At 40.4% G+C, this 16,172-nt stretch overlaps 1 protein-coding gene across 2 annotated transcripts in view; it reads left to right on the top strand.

Annotated features, from left to right (window-relative positions):
- The window catches only part of SCLT1 (sodium channel and clathrin linker 1), a 365,290-nt gene that overhangs the window by 172,797 nt on the left and 176,321 nt on the right, over positions 1–16,172 (top strand). For both annotated transcript variants that reach the window (XM_082270326.1, XM_082270327.1), the window contains exon 9: positions 7,053–7,118. In XM_082270326.1, the coding sequence (XP_082126452.1) occupies positions 7,053–7,118 (66 nt within the window). The remainder of the gene's footprint in view (positions 1–7,052; positions 7,119–16,172) is intronic.

The raw sequence follows: 16,172 nt of genomic DNA, 5'->3' as shown, positions 1-16,172 counted from the left end.
GCCCATTTGTGAGGTCAGGCACTGATGTTGGACAAGAAGGCCTTGCTCACAGTCTCCACTCAAATTCATCCCAAAGGTTTTCTATGAGGTTGAAGTCAGGACTAGTCAAGTTCCTTCACCCCAAACCCTCTCATCCTTGACTTTATGGGCCTTGCTTTGTGCATAGGTCCAGAGGGGATTATGGTGTGGGGTTGTATGAAAATGTTTGTCAGATTAGTCCTTCAAGACTGCTGTGAGTTGCTCCACCAATTTGATATCTGAGATCCTGGCATGCCATAATTCCATGCTAGGTGGTTCTGTTTTTTTTCCACATAGCTGGAATACAAGCCTTCACAGCATTCAAAAGGTTGTTCAGACGAGAATTTTTGTAGCTCTTGAAAATGGCATATCATGCAATAAGTAGGTAGCTGGGTTATACACAGGCACCCCAGTCAGGTTTTTGACCCTAAACCAGAAATAGTTCAGAAACGGACTGTCCTAAAAAAACATGTAATAATGATCCTTCCATTTTTTGGCTCCTCCAGCAAAGAGAAAATATTGAGGAGTTAATTTTATGGTGATGTTAAGGTGTTTTTCTTACCACGATTCAGATTTTTATATCCATATTTTTTTTTTTTATGTGTGTTCACGAAGAACGCCTTGTCTGCAAAGAGGAGTATTTGATCTTTTTAAACCTATGAAAATGTAGTGCGTACATTTCTCGTTAGTTATGAAGCTGGGATCGTGGGTTATGATTGTCTGAGGTCAAAGTCAAATATGACAGGGGAAGGGCATGTCTGACTGGTGTACCATTTAGCAGAGTGTTTCAAAGGGAATGGGCAATCAATCTATGGGAAGTATCTGGTAGTGATCTGAAATAAGATCCCAACTGCCGTTATCTCATGAGCTCCAATTCGGACCCATGTGAAAAGCTAATATGCTACTCTGTCTTGAATTTGCTTTGGGAGGGGAAATGGCCTTTCGCAAGGAGAGTGCAAAATTGAGAGACCATTATACTGTGTAGTAAAGAGCAGTGAACCCAAGATGGGCAACATAGGGCTGGGATGTAGGGATATAGAGTTTTTTTTTTTTTAAATGGACTTGGTAGTGCCTAAAGTGGCTTTATTTAGAGGATGTGAACCTATCTACAGCATTGGTGGGGGTGAGGTTTCCACCCATGGTAAGCCTTCAAGAGGAAATGGAAAGAAGGATTATTTCAATTCTGTCCAAAGTTTCCTATCCTTGGTGCACCAATCTAGTCAGATGCACTGCAGTGTGATATTTCACAGGGTTCAGAAACTCAATACCTCTCTTTTTCTGAAGCCTTAGGGTTGATCTGTTTAGTCTGGCTCTACTCCCTCCTTTTTCAAGTACACTGAGGGCAATTTAATCAGGAGGGTTTGCAGGCAGAAAGAATAGTCATTTTTAGGACACTATTGCGTCCAAACCAAGTAAGGGAGTGAGTCCCAAATCTTTTCAGTTCCTGTAGCAGGACAGGGAGTGATGTTGTTGGGGAGGTGACAAAGAAGATCAAGTTGTCAGCGTAATCTGCTAATTTTGTGAATATGCTTAGATGTTTGAAGGCCTGTTATGCCACCGTTTGACCTGATGGTACGTAAAAATGTCTCTATGGATAGTATAAATATTAGAGGAGACAATGGAAAAACCCGCCAGTTTGCTTATAGCAAAAGGTGTTGAGATGGATGGATGGTTTGATTTTAACGGTTGCTGCTGGTTGGGTGTATAAGGCCAAAATCAATTTTTTCATGTGAGTTTCTAACCCCCTATGTTTAAAAGGGTAGCAAGAAGAAAGTCCCAGCAAACTCGATCAAAAGCTGTTTCCATGTCCGTAGAAAGGAGAATCATGAGAATATTTTTTCCTTGGGAGATATAAATGTCATTCAGTACCCATCGCGTGTTATCCCTGGTTTCTCTTTCTGGAACAAAGCCAGATTGAGCAGGATGAATGAGGGAGGGTTTGTGCAGTAGTAACCGAGCCACCAGAATTCTGGGGAAAATATTTTAGTCTACATTTTAAAAGGAAATTTTCTTATAGCTAGGGTCCAGTTCTAGTATTTGCCCTCCTTTGGGATGACCGTATTTGTGCCTGTAAAGTGTCTCTTGGTTATGCGTTGTCTGGTAGCATGGAGTTGTAAACCAACACGAATGGAGTAGCCAAAGTATACAGTATCAGTACAGATTTCGACAGGGGAAAATCTAATGAGCAAGACTGGTCATGCTCAGAGAAGAAAGAACACAAAGAAAGCAAACCAACACATGACATCACTTCTGAAGTAGAATTTTGTCGGGAGAGAAAATTCGTGTGCAGTCTAGGCACATTCCAACCAACAAAACACCACTCTGGACAAAAGACGGACGATCAGTTGGCCGATAATCGTTGCGTGTGTACTAGGCTTAAATCCCTTAAATACTGGATATTAGCAGAATGTGCCTGAGAGGAAGATAGCTGAGATGAGAACGCCAGATTATATAATTTTTAATAGTAGGATCTAAAGAGGTTTACTTTTGTTAACTGGACCTCATGACAAATTTCTGTGATGCAAGTCAGTGAATATCAATATGTTTACGAATGTTTTTGCCTTCATCAAATTATCAAGGAAAGACTGAGTAATAATTAGTCTGCTCTTTAATATGTTATTAAATTATCCTGCATAAGCAGCACACAAACTGAAACAGTGTAATCAATAAAAAGTATATTCTGGAAATGCGGTAGTTGGAGTTTTTATCACTGTGACAAAATTATCACCGTATGTGCAGATCGAACATTCATAATGAAGCAATTTTCTCTTGGCTTTCCAAGTCTCAGATATATCTTGCTTAGTTTTGTCTATGTGCGATGCACTTGGTGGAAAAATGAATAGACCATTGTTAAGTCTTTAGCCTTAATCTCATTTTATTGTGAACAGAGCAGTGATGTGCAGTAACCTAGAGCAAACAATTTCAGCACTGTATCTAGGCAGATCATTTCCTGATTCTATGGGTTACTGAAAGTTGCATGCTACTCCTTTTGTGTTTTTTGCAGCTTGAAAGACCATATATCCTAAAAAATAGTTTGTTATCCTAATAAACATTTGTTTATATGACCCTTTCCAAAGGTTTTAAAAAGTGACAATTCTTAAAACCCCATTTGTATTCTTTGCCATACTTACCTGCCTTGCTGCCATATTTCAAAAGAGTCCTCATTGTTGTTCCTCTTATGTAATAGGAGACATTAGGGCAGCAGAAGTTTAGATTATTTTAGAACTTCAGTTGCATATATTTCTGGATCATCTGATCATTTTTGATATGGACAGAATTGTATTTACATATCATTGTGCCTGTGGCACTCCTGAGTGATGATACCCTTTTATATTGTACGTAGTTAGTCAGGCACAAGTCTATCTAGTTCAACCAGTAGAAAAAAAAAAAAAATAGACCGCCTCCGTACACACAATCCTGCATCCACAGTTGATCGAGGAAGGCAAAAAAAGCATGGTCCAATTTTGTTCCAGCAGGGAAAATTAAATTCCTCTCTGATCCCCCAGAAGGAAGTTGCATATTTCCTGGATTCACAATCGCTGGTGTTATAACCTATAATTTATTTTTTAGTTCTTATGTGCATGTATGTGGGGGTGGGATTTTATGTGCTTGGGTGTGACTTTTGTTTTTTTACTTAACTTTGTTTAATCACGTAGGGGACAAAAAGTGTTCTCTATGACAGTTTCTCTTTAACTGTTTTCTGCCCAGCCTATAGACAAATGATGGCCAAGCAGAAGCACTACAGTTCCGGATGAACGTTATATGGCGTCCTCCCAGTCACTTGCCTTGTACACGCACTAGGAGTAGTGCTGCAGTGTGATCTGTCCCCAGATACAGCTGATGACAGAACATTGTACTGGGCTGGCCCTGGTACTATGTGATTGCTGTGACCAGTCACAGCGATCACATGACAGTTGTAGGCATTTAAAGGCTTTCATTTATAACCATTCATTGTGTATTATTGTGTACTAATGTTGTGATCTTTGTGATTGGTCACAGTGATTACATGGTACAGACAGGGCCAATCACAGCACACCTGTAGAATGTGATCGCTGTGATGAATCACAGCAAACAGAATAGTACACACTGTGAATGAATGGATGCCGTTCATAAAAATGATTGCTTCTAACAGTCATCGTCACTGTTATAAACAATCATAGTGTAAAAAAAATCCTAATCACTCCCCCAGAGTAGTACAGTGTCACTATAGTAACACTGAACTGCTCTGGTCACAGTATGTTAAAAAAAAAAAAAAAAAAAACGCAAAACAAATTGTAAAAGAAAAAAGTTAATTAAAATTGTAAATTGTTTTTTTTTTTTCTTTTTTTTTTTTTTACACACTATTACCAGTCGGTGTCCCTAATTACTGCCACATCAGTCATATCATGACGCTGTACTGCTCTGGTGACAGTATGAAAAAAAAATTTAATTTCTTCATTTTACAAATAAATTGTGACAATAAATTACTTTAAGAAATTCACCATGCCTCTTACTAAATACTTTGGACTGTCTACTAACCAGAAAGGGGTCATTTGGGGTGTATTTGTACTGTCCTGTTATTTTAGGGCCTCAAGAAATGCGATAGACATTTAGTACATCAGGGTTAATACATTTTCAAATATGTATACCATAGTTTATAGACTCAATAACTTTCACACAGAATATACACTGATTTTTTTTATTTTGTTTTTTTCACCAAGGAAATGTAGCAGAATACATGTTGGTCTAAAGTTATGAAAAAAAGATTATTTATTTGCAAATTTATTAAAATCGAAATTAAGAAAAAACATATTTTTTTCAAACTTTTGAAAATTTTTAGTTTATATACCAAAAAAAAAAAAAAACGTAGTGTTGATTAAATATCACCAAAACAAAGCTATTTCTGTCTCAAAAAAATGATAAAAAAAATTAATCTGTTCTACAGCTTATTGAATGAAGTGCAGGTCGCACTGCATTCAATTCTTCCGCAGCCATACAGGAACCCAGAAGTGACCTTTTACATGTTGCGTCTGGGTCAGCAAGAAGAGGAGAAAAGCAGACACATGTCCACTCAGCTCCCCCCCCTCTCTGGGGGTGCTTGGAAGCAATCGGCATAAAATTGCCCTGTAATCTATTTCTCATGATATCAATGCTTATTGTATTTTCTATATACCCAAACAACAGCGCTCGCAAAATAATAAATAAAAATAAATAGCATCAATTCATATACATTTTGACTCCAACAGTGTTATAATACTAAAATATGTGCATAAAGTGCTCTGTGCAAAAAAAAAAAAAATATCCAATAATTATATAAAAGTGCATAAAGTATTTACGTGCTGGATACAGAATAAAACTTATATAATAATTACAAAAACATGCCCTGCAAAGGGCAAAAGTGCCATCAATACTCAAAGGCCACAACAATAGCCCAAATAGTTGGTTTCTTTCAACAATTGTGATCGTGCTCATATACAGTGCTGTATATCTAAGGTGCCAATTTTCAAGGTGCAATGGTGCTCCACACAGTGACGGTGCTTCCAGCCCCCCTGAGGGAATCCAGTCACCCGAGTTCAAAGGTAAATTGGCCTTTATAATAATATGGAACAATTCTTTTCCAACCCAGGAATACAAAGACTTCCCCTTCGGTATCTCCGGTATCACTCAAAGGATGAGCCAAATATAGTGAAGCCCGCAATATAAAATTTATTGATAATTAGATGAATACTACTCACATTAAAGTATAAAATAATAAAATAATCGTCAGAAGGATAATCTCATTGACCACAAGCACAGCTCCACTCCCGGAACGCAGCCGGCATGCGTTCCACGAGATTCAGGAAGTGACGTATTACGGTAGCCGTTCACCGGAAGTGTGTTGACGCGCTTCGCCCGCCTACAAGGGGCGTTATCAAAGTTTTTGCTAACACCCCTTATAGGTGGGCAAAACGCGTTGACACACTTCCGGTGAACGGCTACCGTAATACGTCACTTCCTGGATCCCATGGAACGCATGCCGGCATTATTTTGCAAGCGCTGTTTTTTGGGTATATATATTTTTCTACGTTTTTACTTAGTGGGCAGCAGCTGCAACACACATTATTGTGAGTTTAACACATATTAAATCCTAAGGCGGGTTTTCATTTAATTTTACCACTTATTGTATTTTCTGCCTCCTTATAATGTGCACGTTAGTCGCAGTCATGTGCACTGCTGTATGCACATTACAAATCCCGTAATCTATAGTGCCAATTCCAAGTCTCGGGAGTGAGAAAGAGAGGGTGGAGGGTTACAGTGAGACCATGGAGAATGAATATAGCCACCTTCTAACAGAAAGTTGGATCACACAAAAGGGAGTTTGGAGATTTGGAGGAGGCTTAGAGCAATAGAAGTTACTTTTCTGAGTAAATTCTTGAATATTTTTTTAAACTATAGTTTAGTTTCACTTTAGGTAATGACTAAGGTAATGCCAAATAAACAGACCCATACATAACTGGTCCATGGGGGGGGGGGTGTACAGGTGGGAGAATTGAAATAGTTAAATAAGCTGATTACACTGAACAATACTCTTCTCTTGGCATTCTGCTAAATACAAATAAAGTTTTGTGCCAACTTGAGAACTTTTATATATTATGTACAGCATACACATATTTTTTTGTGTCATTGATTGATATAAGGGCTTGTTCACACCAGGTGCAGTGAAGGAACCGCCATACAGCTGGAAAATGTGCGTGTGTTCACACCCACCAAAACACATGCTACTGCAAAATTTTAAAAATCATGCTAGCATTATTTTTGCGTATTTCACAAGCATAGGACAACCCATTAAAATTATCGGCTGCCCTGAAACATAAACACGCAAAAAAGCATGCACGCTGAGACACACCTCCTGGTGTAAATGAGCCCTTAGTCGGTTTTTTTTTTTTTCATGTAAATGTTACTTGTATTTCAGGTTCACGAGTTCTGCATGTTCTCTTTTTCCTAATAGTCTCTATCTTATCTTGCAACAAGAAGGCAACTTTATACTCACATCCATTTTACTTTATGTTTTTTAGGAAGAGATGGCAAAGCTTCAGCAGCTAACTAAACAACTTCACGGAGCTCATGAAAAAGTGGAACTGGTAAGCGAAATGACTGCTTCATAAAGGCAGTAATGACTGTGATGTGTGAAATGTAACAGAAAGGATGAGTGAACGCGCGGTGCTAAACTGTCAGTGCGTTTACTGAGGTATGAACAGTACAAATTTTAGGGCCCATTACAAGCTTTTCATAAGGTAAGTGTAATGGTGTATTGAAATCACAGGTTAAGTCTATTTTGGTACGGAATTCTATCTCCTAATATTTGAAGGGGAAATAAATAAGCCATCATAGATTAGCTAGTTACTTTTTCCAGGGTTGTGAAAATCTATGCTCAGTCCATTGATCAGGTGTTGCAGAAATTTCTGTCTTGAATGTTACAGTTGATAATGGCAATGTTGGTTTTTTATTCTTAGGATTCCTTTTGAAACGATCAGAACTTTAACCACTTGACCTCTGGTAGATTTTACCCCCTTTATAATCAAAGCATTTTTTTTTTTTTGCTATTTAGCACTGTGCTACTTTTTTTTTTTTTAAATCAGAAAAGGTCTTTATTGAAATTACATTGGATCATGTATTCCAATAATGATACAATAGTTCGCTCTCACCAGGTAACAGATACTACAAAACTCAGGCAAAGTTCTTACACAAAATATTTAATGAATGAATGGGAAAATAAAGAATACCAGCAACATACCATACTCACATTTTCGTCAGAACAAATTAGAATTAAGTATGAAGAAACAGTAAATAGAGTAAATACAAGGGACACCCCCTTCCCTGCTCTTATAGACCACCTCAGCCTAAAAAGTAATATTTTAGAGCAATAGCCTATCCATCACCAGGTCCACCAGAGCCAGATCTGGAGTAGCCAGTCCACTTCCCCATAGTTTCTCATATTAAAAAAACCTTTCGGGGGGAGGGGGAAGTGGGTACCTGTTTTTGACAGATACCCGTGCCCATTTCCTAGAAATCTTGCCACAGCGAGGTCCCCTAGAGGTTCGGCCCCCCTCCTCCTTCCTCCACCGCCGGGCCATTCAGAAAGCGCAACACGCCTCGTGCATGCGCAGCAGAGAACCGGCTGTGAAGCTGCAAGGTTTCACTGCCGGTTTCCCTTAGTCGGGATGGGAAAAATTGGCTGGGGTGCCGGAATCCCAGGATCAATGGACAGGTAAGTGTCTGAATAGTAAAAGTCAGCAGCTGCAGTATTTTTACCTGCTGACTTAAAATTTTTTGGTGGGGGGCTGGAGCTTCTCTTTAAGTGAGTTACCCCAATGTTGATATATCAACTTCTCATGTCACACCTATAAGTTCAAGTCCCATCTGTGATGTGGGAGAAATATGCAAGGTCCAATGAGGTAATAATAGTCTATGTGCCTGGAATAGGGCCCTAGACACTGCCTCTCTAATGTACACATCAGTTATCTGTTAAGCTTTTAGGACAGTGATGGCGAACCTTGGCACCCCAGATGTTTTGGAACTACATTTCCCATGATGCTCATGCACTCTGCAGTATAGTTGAGCATCATGGGAAATGTAGTTCCAAAACATCGGGGTAGGGGGGTGCCAAGGTTCGCCATCACATCTCTAGGATTTCCAGTATGCACTGTTTAGGGTCTGTAGGGATAGTGATCTGGAAAAATTGTTGTGGTTACAATAGTTTCCCAACAGCGATGCAACTTCAGGCACCACCAAACATTATGAGGTTCCCCCCTCTCTCTCTGCCACCTTGAGCACAGATAGGATACGGGCATAGGCCCATGTTCTGTAATTTAGGTGGGGTGTGATGTACTCTCAAGATGATATATAACTGAGACAGTCGTTGGGCGACATTCTGAGAACACAGACATATGGATTCCAAAGCCTCTTCCCATTATTCTTCAGGAATTTTACCCACATCTCTCTCCCATTTCTCAAATACTGAACTAGGGAATCTCTCCAAAAATACCACAAGTAACATGTGTTGCTAGACTGCTGCATAAGATTAAAAACAGGTGTTGGTGAAAGATTTAGGGTCTCTCCAGTAACAGCATGTTGCAGTTGATAATAGTAGAAGTTCGTGGTAGGTGGAATACCGTATTGGGACTGTAATTGGGCAAAGGTAAACTGTACTACTTTAACTTGCAATTGCTAGGTCATGCAGCACTATACACAAATGATAGTTTCATTGTTTTTTTCACACAAATAGCGCTTTATTTTGGTGCTAATGTATCACTATTGGTTTCTTTATGTTTACCTATATAAACAAAAAAAAAAAACTTACAGACATTATTGAAAAGAATAATTTTTTTCTTTGTTTTTGTTTTAAAATCTTGCAAATAATCTTTCTTCAAAAATCTAAGCCAAAATGTATTTTACTATATTTCTTTGGTAAACAAAATAACCCACATCAGTCTGTGTGAAAGTTACAAACGTGATCAATTTTCAAATATGTATACCATATGGGTTGATTTATTAAACTGAAGAGTGCAAAATCTGGTGCAGCCCTACACAGAAACCAATCAGCTTCCAGGTTTTTTTTGTCAAAGCCTAATTGAACAAGCTGAAGTTAAAAGCTGATTGGCAACCATGCATAGCTGCACCAGATTTTGCACTCTCCAGTTTTAGTAAATCAACCTCTATGGTATATACATTTCTTAAAGGCCATGACAATACAGACACCCCCCCCCCCCCCCCCCAAATGAGACCTCTTTTTGGAAAACAGACCAGTCAAAGGTATTTAGTAAGAGGCAAGGGGAGTTTTTTGAAGTTGTAATTTTTTGACAGGTCATTATATGACTGGTGTGGCAGTGATCTGTTGACAGTATGTAAAAATAAATTAATAATTTTTTATTCAATTTTTAAACATTATCTTCTTTTTTTTTTAAACTCTTTATTCTATTTTGTACTGTTTACTTTCTTTAGAGTAGTTCAGTATTGTATTACTCTGTGGGGGGGGGGGGGTGATTAGAAATGGTTTCTTTTTTTGCACTGTTATTGCTAATAACTGTGATGTTCACTGTTATAAGCAATAGTTAACTGTTATGAATGACTTTCGATTCATGACAATTTTCTTTCGGTTGACACGCTGTGATTGGGTACAGCTAATCACATGGTACAGGGTGTCATGTAACATGTAATAGCTGTGGGCCAATTACAGCTTCACAACACTAAGCAAGCAGTCATGAATGAAAACCATTCATGACTGTTTGTTTACATTGTAATCTTGTGATCGCTATGACCAATCATAGTAAGCACATGATACTCCGGCTGCACACAGTGGTTGGGTACAAAGTGCTTTGTCTGATGTCACAGGATTGCGTTGCTGCGCATGTGCTGGGTGATGTACCAATATGTGGCCGCGCCGCCTGCTAGCAGTATATGTACTGTTAGTGGGCGGTAAGTGGTTAAAGATGTTCCAGGGAATTAACTAAGCTTTCTGTCAGAAGTGGTGTGCACCACATTTACCAGGCAGGTAAACCTGTTTCAGGTCTATCTTCCCCACTTGCGCCACAGAACCTAGCCAGGTCTGCACCTGGATGACAGAGGGAATACAGCAGTTTTCTTTATATAGAGATTCCCGCTGGGTGCGACCTTGTCATACAGGATGTGAGCTTTCAGCAGGCAGGGAGATTGTAGCAGCTCCATTTCTCTCTCTTGCTGCTGTAATCTGACTTCCCCTGAGATGGATGTTAGAGGAGTTTCAGTTAATGAGTGGCTATGTCCCTTCTCCTTGTTCCCACTGTATAAAGAAAAGTAGACACCCTCTTTGCTTGTCCTCAAGATGGATTATGGGATTTATAGTGTGCACAGAGTAGTTCACATGACCACAACTAGTGTGCAGTGCTCATACCAAACAAATGTAAGTGAGGGGGGGGGGGAAGGAGACCAATCAGAGAACACCTTGCATTCATTGAGAAAAATGCAAAAAAGTCTGTAAATGGAGCCTGTGCCAAGACACGGGACCAAGAACACTGCATTGAAACCTGTAGTAGTGGTGACTACTGCAGTGATTCTCCTCTTCCACAACTGTCCTGTTCTAAGTATGACATATGTATACTGCAATTTTTCTAAGCTGGACCAGTGTAACTATGCAATTAAATGCATACCTGGAGTTTAACCTTAATACATACAGTCAGGTCCATAAATATTGGAACATCTACACAATTCTAATCTTTTGGGCTCTATACACCACTACAATGGATTTGAAATTAAACAAACAAGATGTGCTTTAACTGCAGACTTTCAGCTTTAATTTGAGGGTATTTACATCCAAATCATATTAAGCCAAATGCTTCAGAACTCATTGGACGGCGCTTTACAGTGCAGATGGGCAATGACCGAAGCATACTGCGAAAGCAAAGGGAAAGAAGTGGAATGTTATGCAATGGCCAAGTCAATCACCTGACCTGAATCCGATTGAGCATTCATTTCACTTGCTAAAGACAAAACTGAAGGGAAAATGCCCCAAGAACAAGCAGGAACTGATGACAGTTGCAGTAGAGGCCTGGCAGAGCATCACCAGGGATGGAACCCAGCGTCTGGTGATGTCTATGTGTTCCAGACTTAAGGCTGTAATTGACTGCAAAGGATTTGCAACCAAGTATTAAAAATTAAAAGTTTGATTTATGATTGTTAATCTGTCCCATTACTTTTGGTTCCTTAAAAAGTGGGAGGCACATATACAAACTGTTGTAATTCCTACACCTTTCATCTGATTTGGATGTAAATACCCTCCAATTAAAGCTGAAAGTCTACAGTTAAAGTACATCTTGTTTGTTTAATTTCAAACCCATTGTGGTGAAGTATATAGCCAAACAGATTAGAATTGTGTCAATGTCCCAATATTTATGGATCTGACTGTATATAGCCACAAAGTGTTTAATAATAAAGCACTCCATACACCAAAGCACAAGTTACACCCTTCATCGTAATGAGAATTTGCGTGCTGTGAAAATGAATCGCATAGCTGTATAGTTCATCTTTGCAACTTACTATAAATTCACTAGAACCTTGTATAATACAACTGCAAAGTGTCACTCAGGCTCTGTATTTGTTTTCTGCCACCCATTTTTCAATTATTATGAGCTAGGATGAATGAAATAATTGGGGTTAAAGCTGCTGTTAGTATCATTAGCTTTCTGAATTAACTTCCATTTCTTGGCAGAAGATAAGCCATCAAGGTGATTCAGTTATGCAGTGACTGTGCCTGATTAGTTGACTGCAGGAGCTCTGAATCATATGCAGCTTTCATTGCTTCTCTCTTCCCTTAGTTAATTTGAATTGTGGTTGTGTTATAATTTGTTTGGATGTCACGAAGGTGGATGGTGAGTGAATTGTCGGCACATACTCAAGTATTGTGCTCCCTTGTGCAAGGAATAATGTGTTTCAGGATTCGGTTTACAACCACAGCTCAGAGTAATAGAAAACATTGTTCAACCAGTCTTCCATTTTTCCATCGGACTGAAACTGTTAGGGGACATTGAGGTTCAGCATAACATACTTTTAGGTGGACAATTAATTCAGGTGATAGCAGAGATTCCAAAGAGACTACCTGAAAGAGCTAGGCACAAGTGGACATCTTAAGATAGGTTCACCTATTGGGAAAAAATAATGAATGCACATATTTTTGCAGGAAAGAAAATGTGCTATTAATATTTTTTCCCTAAGGAGCCTGAAAAGCCTTGCACCCATGATCAGTGGATCAGGGGTAGAATGCCAGACTCCTGCAAACAAGCCATGCTGCTTTCAGCTGGAACTTGCATACAGATTGGCTGTTTACAAGCGGAAGGGCTTATGAATGAACTACAAGGCCGCTGATCAGTGACCTTGCAGTCCATTCAGAACTTTAAGCCATAAGCCACACAGACTGATGGTATAGTTTTAAGTCATTCAAACTGTGAATGAACGACACGACTATGTGGGTGGAGCCCTGCACTGCCGGGTTATCTTCAAATACTGACAGCAGGCAGCGGGAGAAATTCACTGTCACTGTCACGGGGGGGGGGGGGGGGGTGAGAGGCTGCAACTACTGGAACATGTTACATATTCCAAAATGTGAACATATTCTTTAACAAAACACATAAAACATTCCTACACAAAAATCCTTTGAATGGAATATAAAGTATCTTGTGTGTGGAAACCACTGTCCCAAACTAAGCAGTATATGAAAGAAAAATAACTGGAAATGGCATAAGAAACAGGTATCAAAATACACTTTATTAAATCACACAGTACAAAAAAACTTAAAGATGAATTTCAGGTATGGGATATTTTTATATTGGCCCAGCATTTTCTAAATGGCACTGGTGCTTAGCAGCCAACCTCCTATGTTCAGAATTCATAGCGCTAGCATGGAACCCGGAAGTAAGTGGAGACCACTGGAGTTGTGGTGTCTACTTTTTTATTTCCAGCTTCCAGGGGCATTGGCCAGGTATTGTATATACATAAACTGCTCAACAAAATTAAAGGAACAGTTTGAAGACACATTAGATCTCAATGGGGAAAAATATTATGCTGAATATCTATATTGATATAGACTGGAAAATGTGTTGGGAATGAAAGGATGCCACATCGTTTGATGGAAATGAAAGTGATCAACCTACAGAGTGTGCTGTTCTCCTCATAGTTATTTGTACATTGCATTATCGATCTTTCTTTCACCATGTTGTTTTCTATACATTGTGTACTGCTGCCATCTGCTGGCCAGAATTTGCATGCTGCACGCCTCTGTTCTTGTTAGTAAAGTTTTTCTATTATGGGCGTAGTTTCAGGCAGGTCAGTCCTTATCACGTCCGGCAGCCATCTTCAGTGCCTCATGGCTGTGTGACTGGACACTCCACATTTTTGGGCTTGTGAAGGCATCGGTTTTTGACCAGCAGTTAGCTTCAGGATAGACATCAACAGAACAGTATTGTATCACCGTCTATTGTTGTATCTGGATTGAATAAACCCACGTTGATTTTTATCCTCATGCCTAAGTCTGGATCCATCTAACCTGACTAATCTGCCGGTCCGGTCTGCCCCACTGCTTGGATACGAAGGTAGGAAGTCACACAGCTATTATCAGTTATACCTTCATTCACCTTCATGTGGGGACAGAACAGTCAAAAGCTGCCTTAATGTCCACACCCTAGCCACAGATTCCCTCAGAGTCCTATACCACACTCAGGAATCTCCTTAGCAACAGGCCCACTTGCAGCAAATCTGCCTGGCTACAGTGCATGTTCCACAAGTCTAAGGGCAAGCACTGCGTGTCCACAGTATCTTTACTGTCGCCTGGAAGTCCTCCTCAACTCATCAAGCCATTTTCTATATCCCATATTAACCTTTGCTCGCGTAGCAGAAGAATTGTTAACGCACGCAGGGTCCCTCTCTAACTAAACCCCTCAATTCACTCAAAACACCTGAAGAACCTTGCCAGGGTGCCTCAGCGCAGCCGCACTGAAATTTTCAGCCCCCAATTCAAAAGTTTATTTTCTTAAAGAGACAGCGCACCTTAAATCAAAATGACCGAAAAGACCTCGCACAGTTCCCCAGTGATGAAACAAAGCTAATGCAGCCTGATACTGATCATTATGAAGAACAGGAAGCAGAACCCACACTTCCAGCAGACCAAGTCGTGCGCCTTAGACGCCCCCTATAACCGACAATAAGGTCAGGGAAAACTATCAAACCACAAAAGACGAGCTATGCGATAACATGGAAGAGCTATGTGAACGAATTTCCTCCCTCATGCCAGGACTTAAATCCTCTGGTGATGCCACAAGCTTACAAGTTGCCGTCAGGCGGCTGAACACAGCTCATGAAAGATACAAGAGACTGTCCAGAAGGTATATAACCTTTCTAAAAGATGCTAATAATGATGAAGCCCTTTCAGAACTGAACAAGGCAGAATCAATAGACAGACAAAGAGACACCACGGTGCTGCGTGCTAAAGATACAGCGGAACTCCGTATCTCCCATTTTCAAGAAACTAGATCACACAGATCAAATTCATCTAAACATTCCTCTTGGTCATACAGATCATCGTGCTCAAGAAGCTCAGCCCTAAGCGACAGATTACTAGAGGCAGAGCAATCCAAAGCGAGACATTCCTTCACTGAAAAAGAAGCTCTTGCAAGAGCAGAAGCAGAGGCTAAAAGAGCAGAGGCGGAGGCCAAGAGGGCTGAAGCAGAGGCAGATGCCAAGAGGGTAGAAGCAGGGGCGGAGGCCAAGAGGGCAGAAGTGGAGGCTCGAATAAAGATTCTTGAATCAAAGATGGAAGAGAAAATTGCATTAGCTAAAGTAAGACTACTTGAGCAAGCATTGAGCCAAGGTCTTGATCCAGTCTGCTCGCCACCACAGGAGATAGACGATCCGGCTGATAGCACCAGCGACTATGTACTGGAACAGTTATCTGCACCACCACCAGTATGCAGTACCGTCCAAGCCGACTACACCAAAACTTCCAAGCCAACTCTGCCTACAGTGCCAGTGCCACTCACAGCGCCTGAGCAACCTGATGATATTCACCCAGATGTGCCTTCTCAAGGACAGTTATTACAGCAAAAAGGCTATCCGGTGTTTCCTGGCCTACCCCCACAGCTCAAGCAGCAGTCATCACAACCTACAGAGGCTATATCACAGCTCAACCCTGCAGCAACATCATTCTACCCGGAAGCATCTCACCCTTTCACGCCACACAGCCTATACACCCTGGCAGCATCACAAGTTGTCGTGGCAACAAGTAGTGAGAAATCAGATATGTCTGAGTTTGCCAGGTTTATGGCGAGCAGAGAGCTAATTAACACAAGTCTCGCAAAATTTGATGACCGTGCAGAAAGCTACAGAGCTTGGAAGGCAACCTTCAAGGCCGCCATTGCCAACCTCAACCTAACCGCAGAGCAGGAGCTCAACCTCCTGAACAAATGGCTAGGCCCAGGCTCCACAAATCGTATCAAGAGCCTCAGAACTGTCTATGTGGGACAATCAGAAGCAGGTCTTGCTGCCGCCTGGCAGAGACTCGAACGTACCTTTTGGCAGTGCAGAAGCAATAGAGAAAGCTCTATTCAAGAGACTGCAGAACGTCCCAAAGATCAATCTTAAGGATGTCCATAAGCTTCAGGATTTGAGTGACC

The sequence above is a fragment of the Pelophylax lessonae genome (genome assembly GCF_965119305.1).
Source record: "Pelophylax lessonae genome assembly, chromosome: 1".
In the NCBI taxonomy this organism is placed as follows: Eukaryota; Metazoa; Chordata; class Amphibia; order Anura; family Ranidae; genus Pelophylax; species Pelophylax lessonae.
This window is presented reverse-complemented; position numbering and strand designations above follow the sequence as displayed.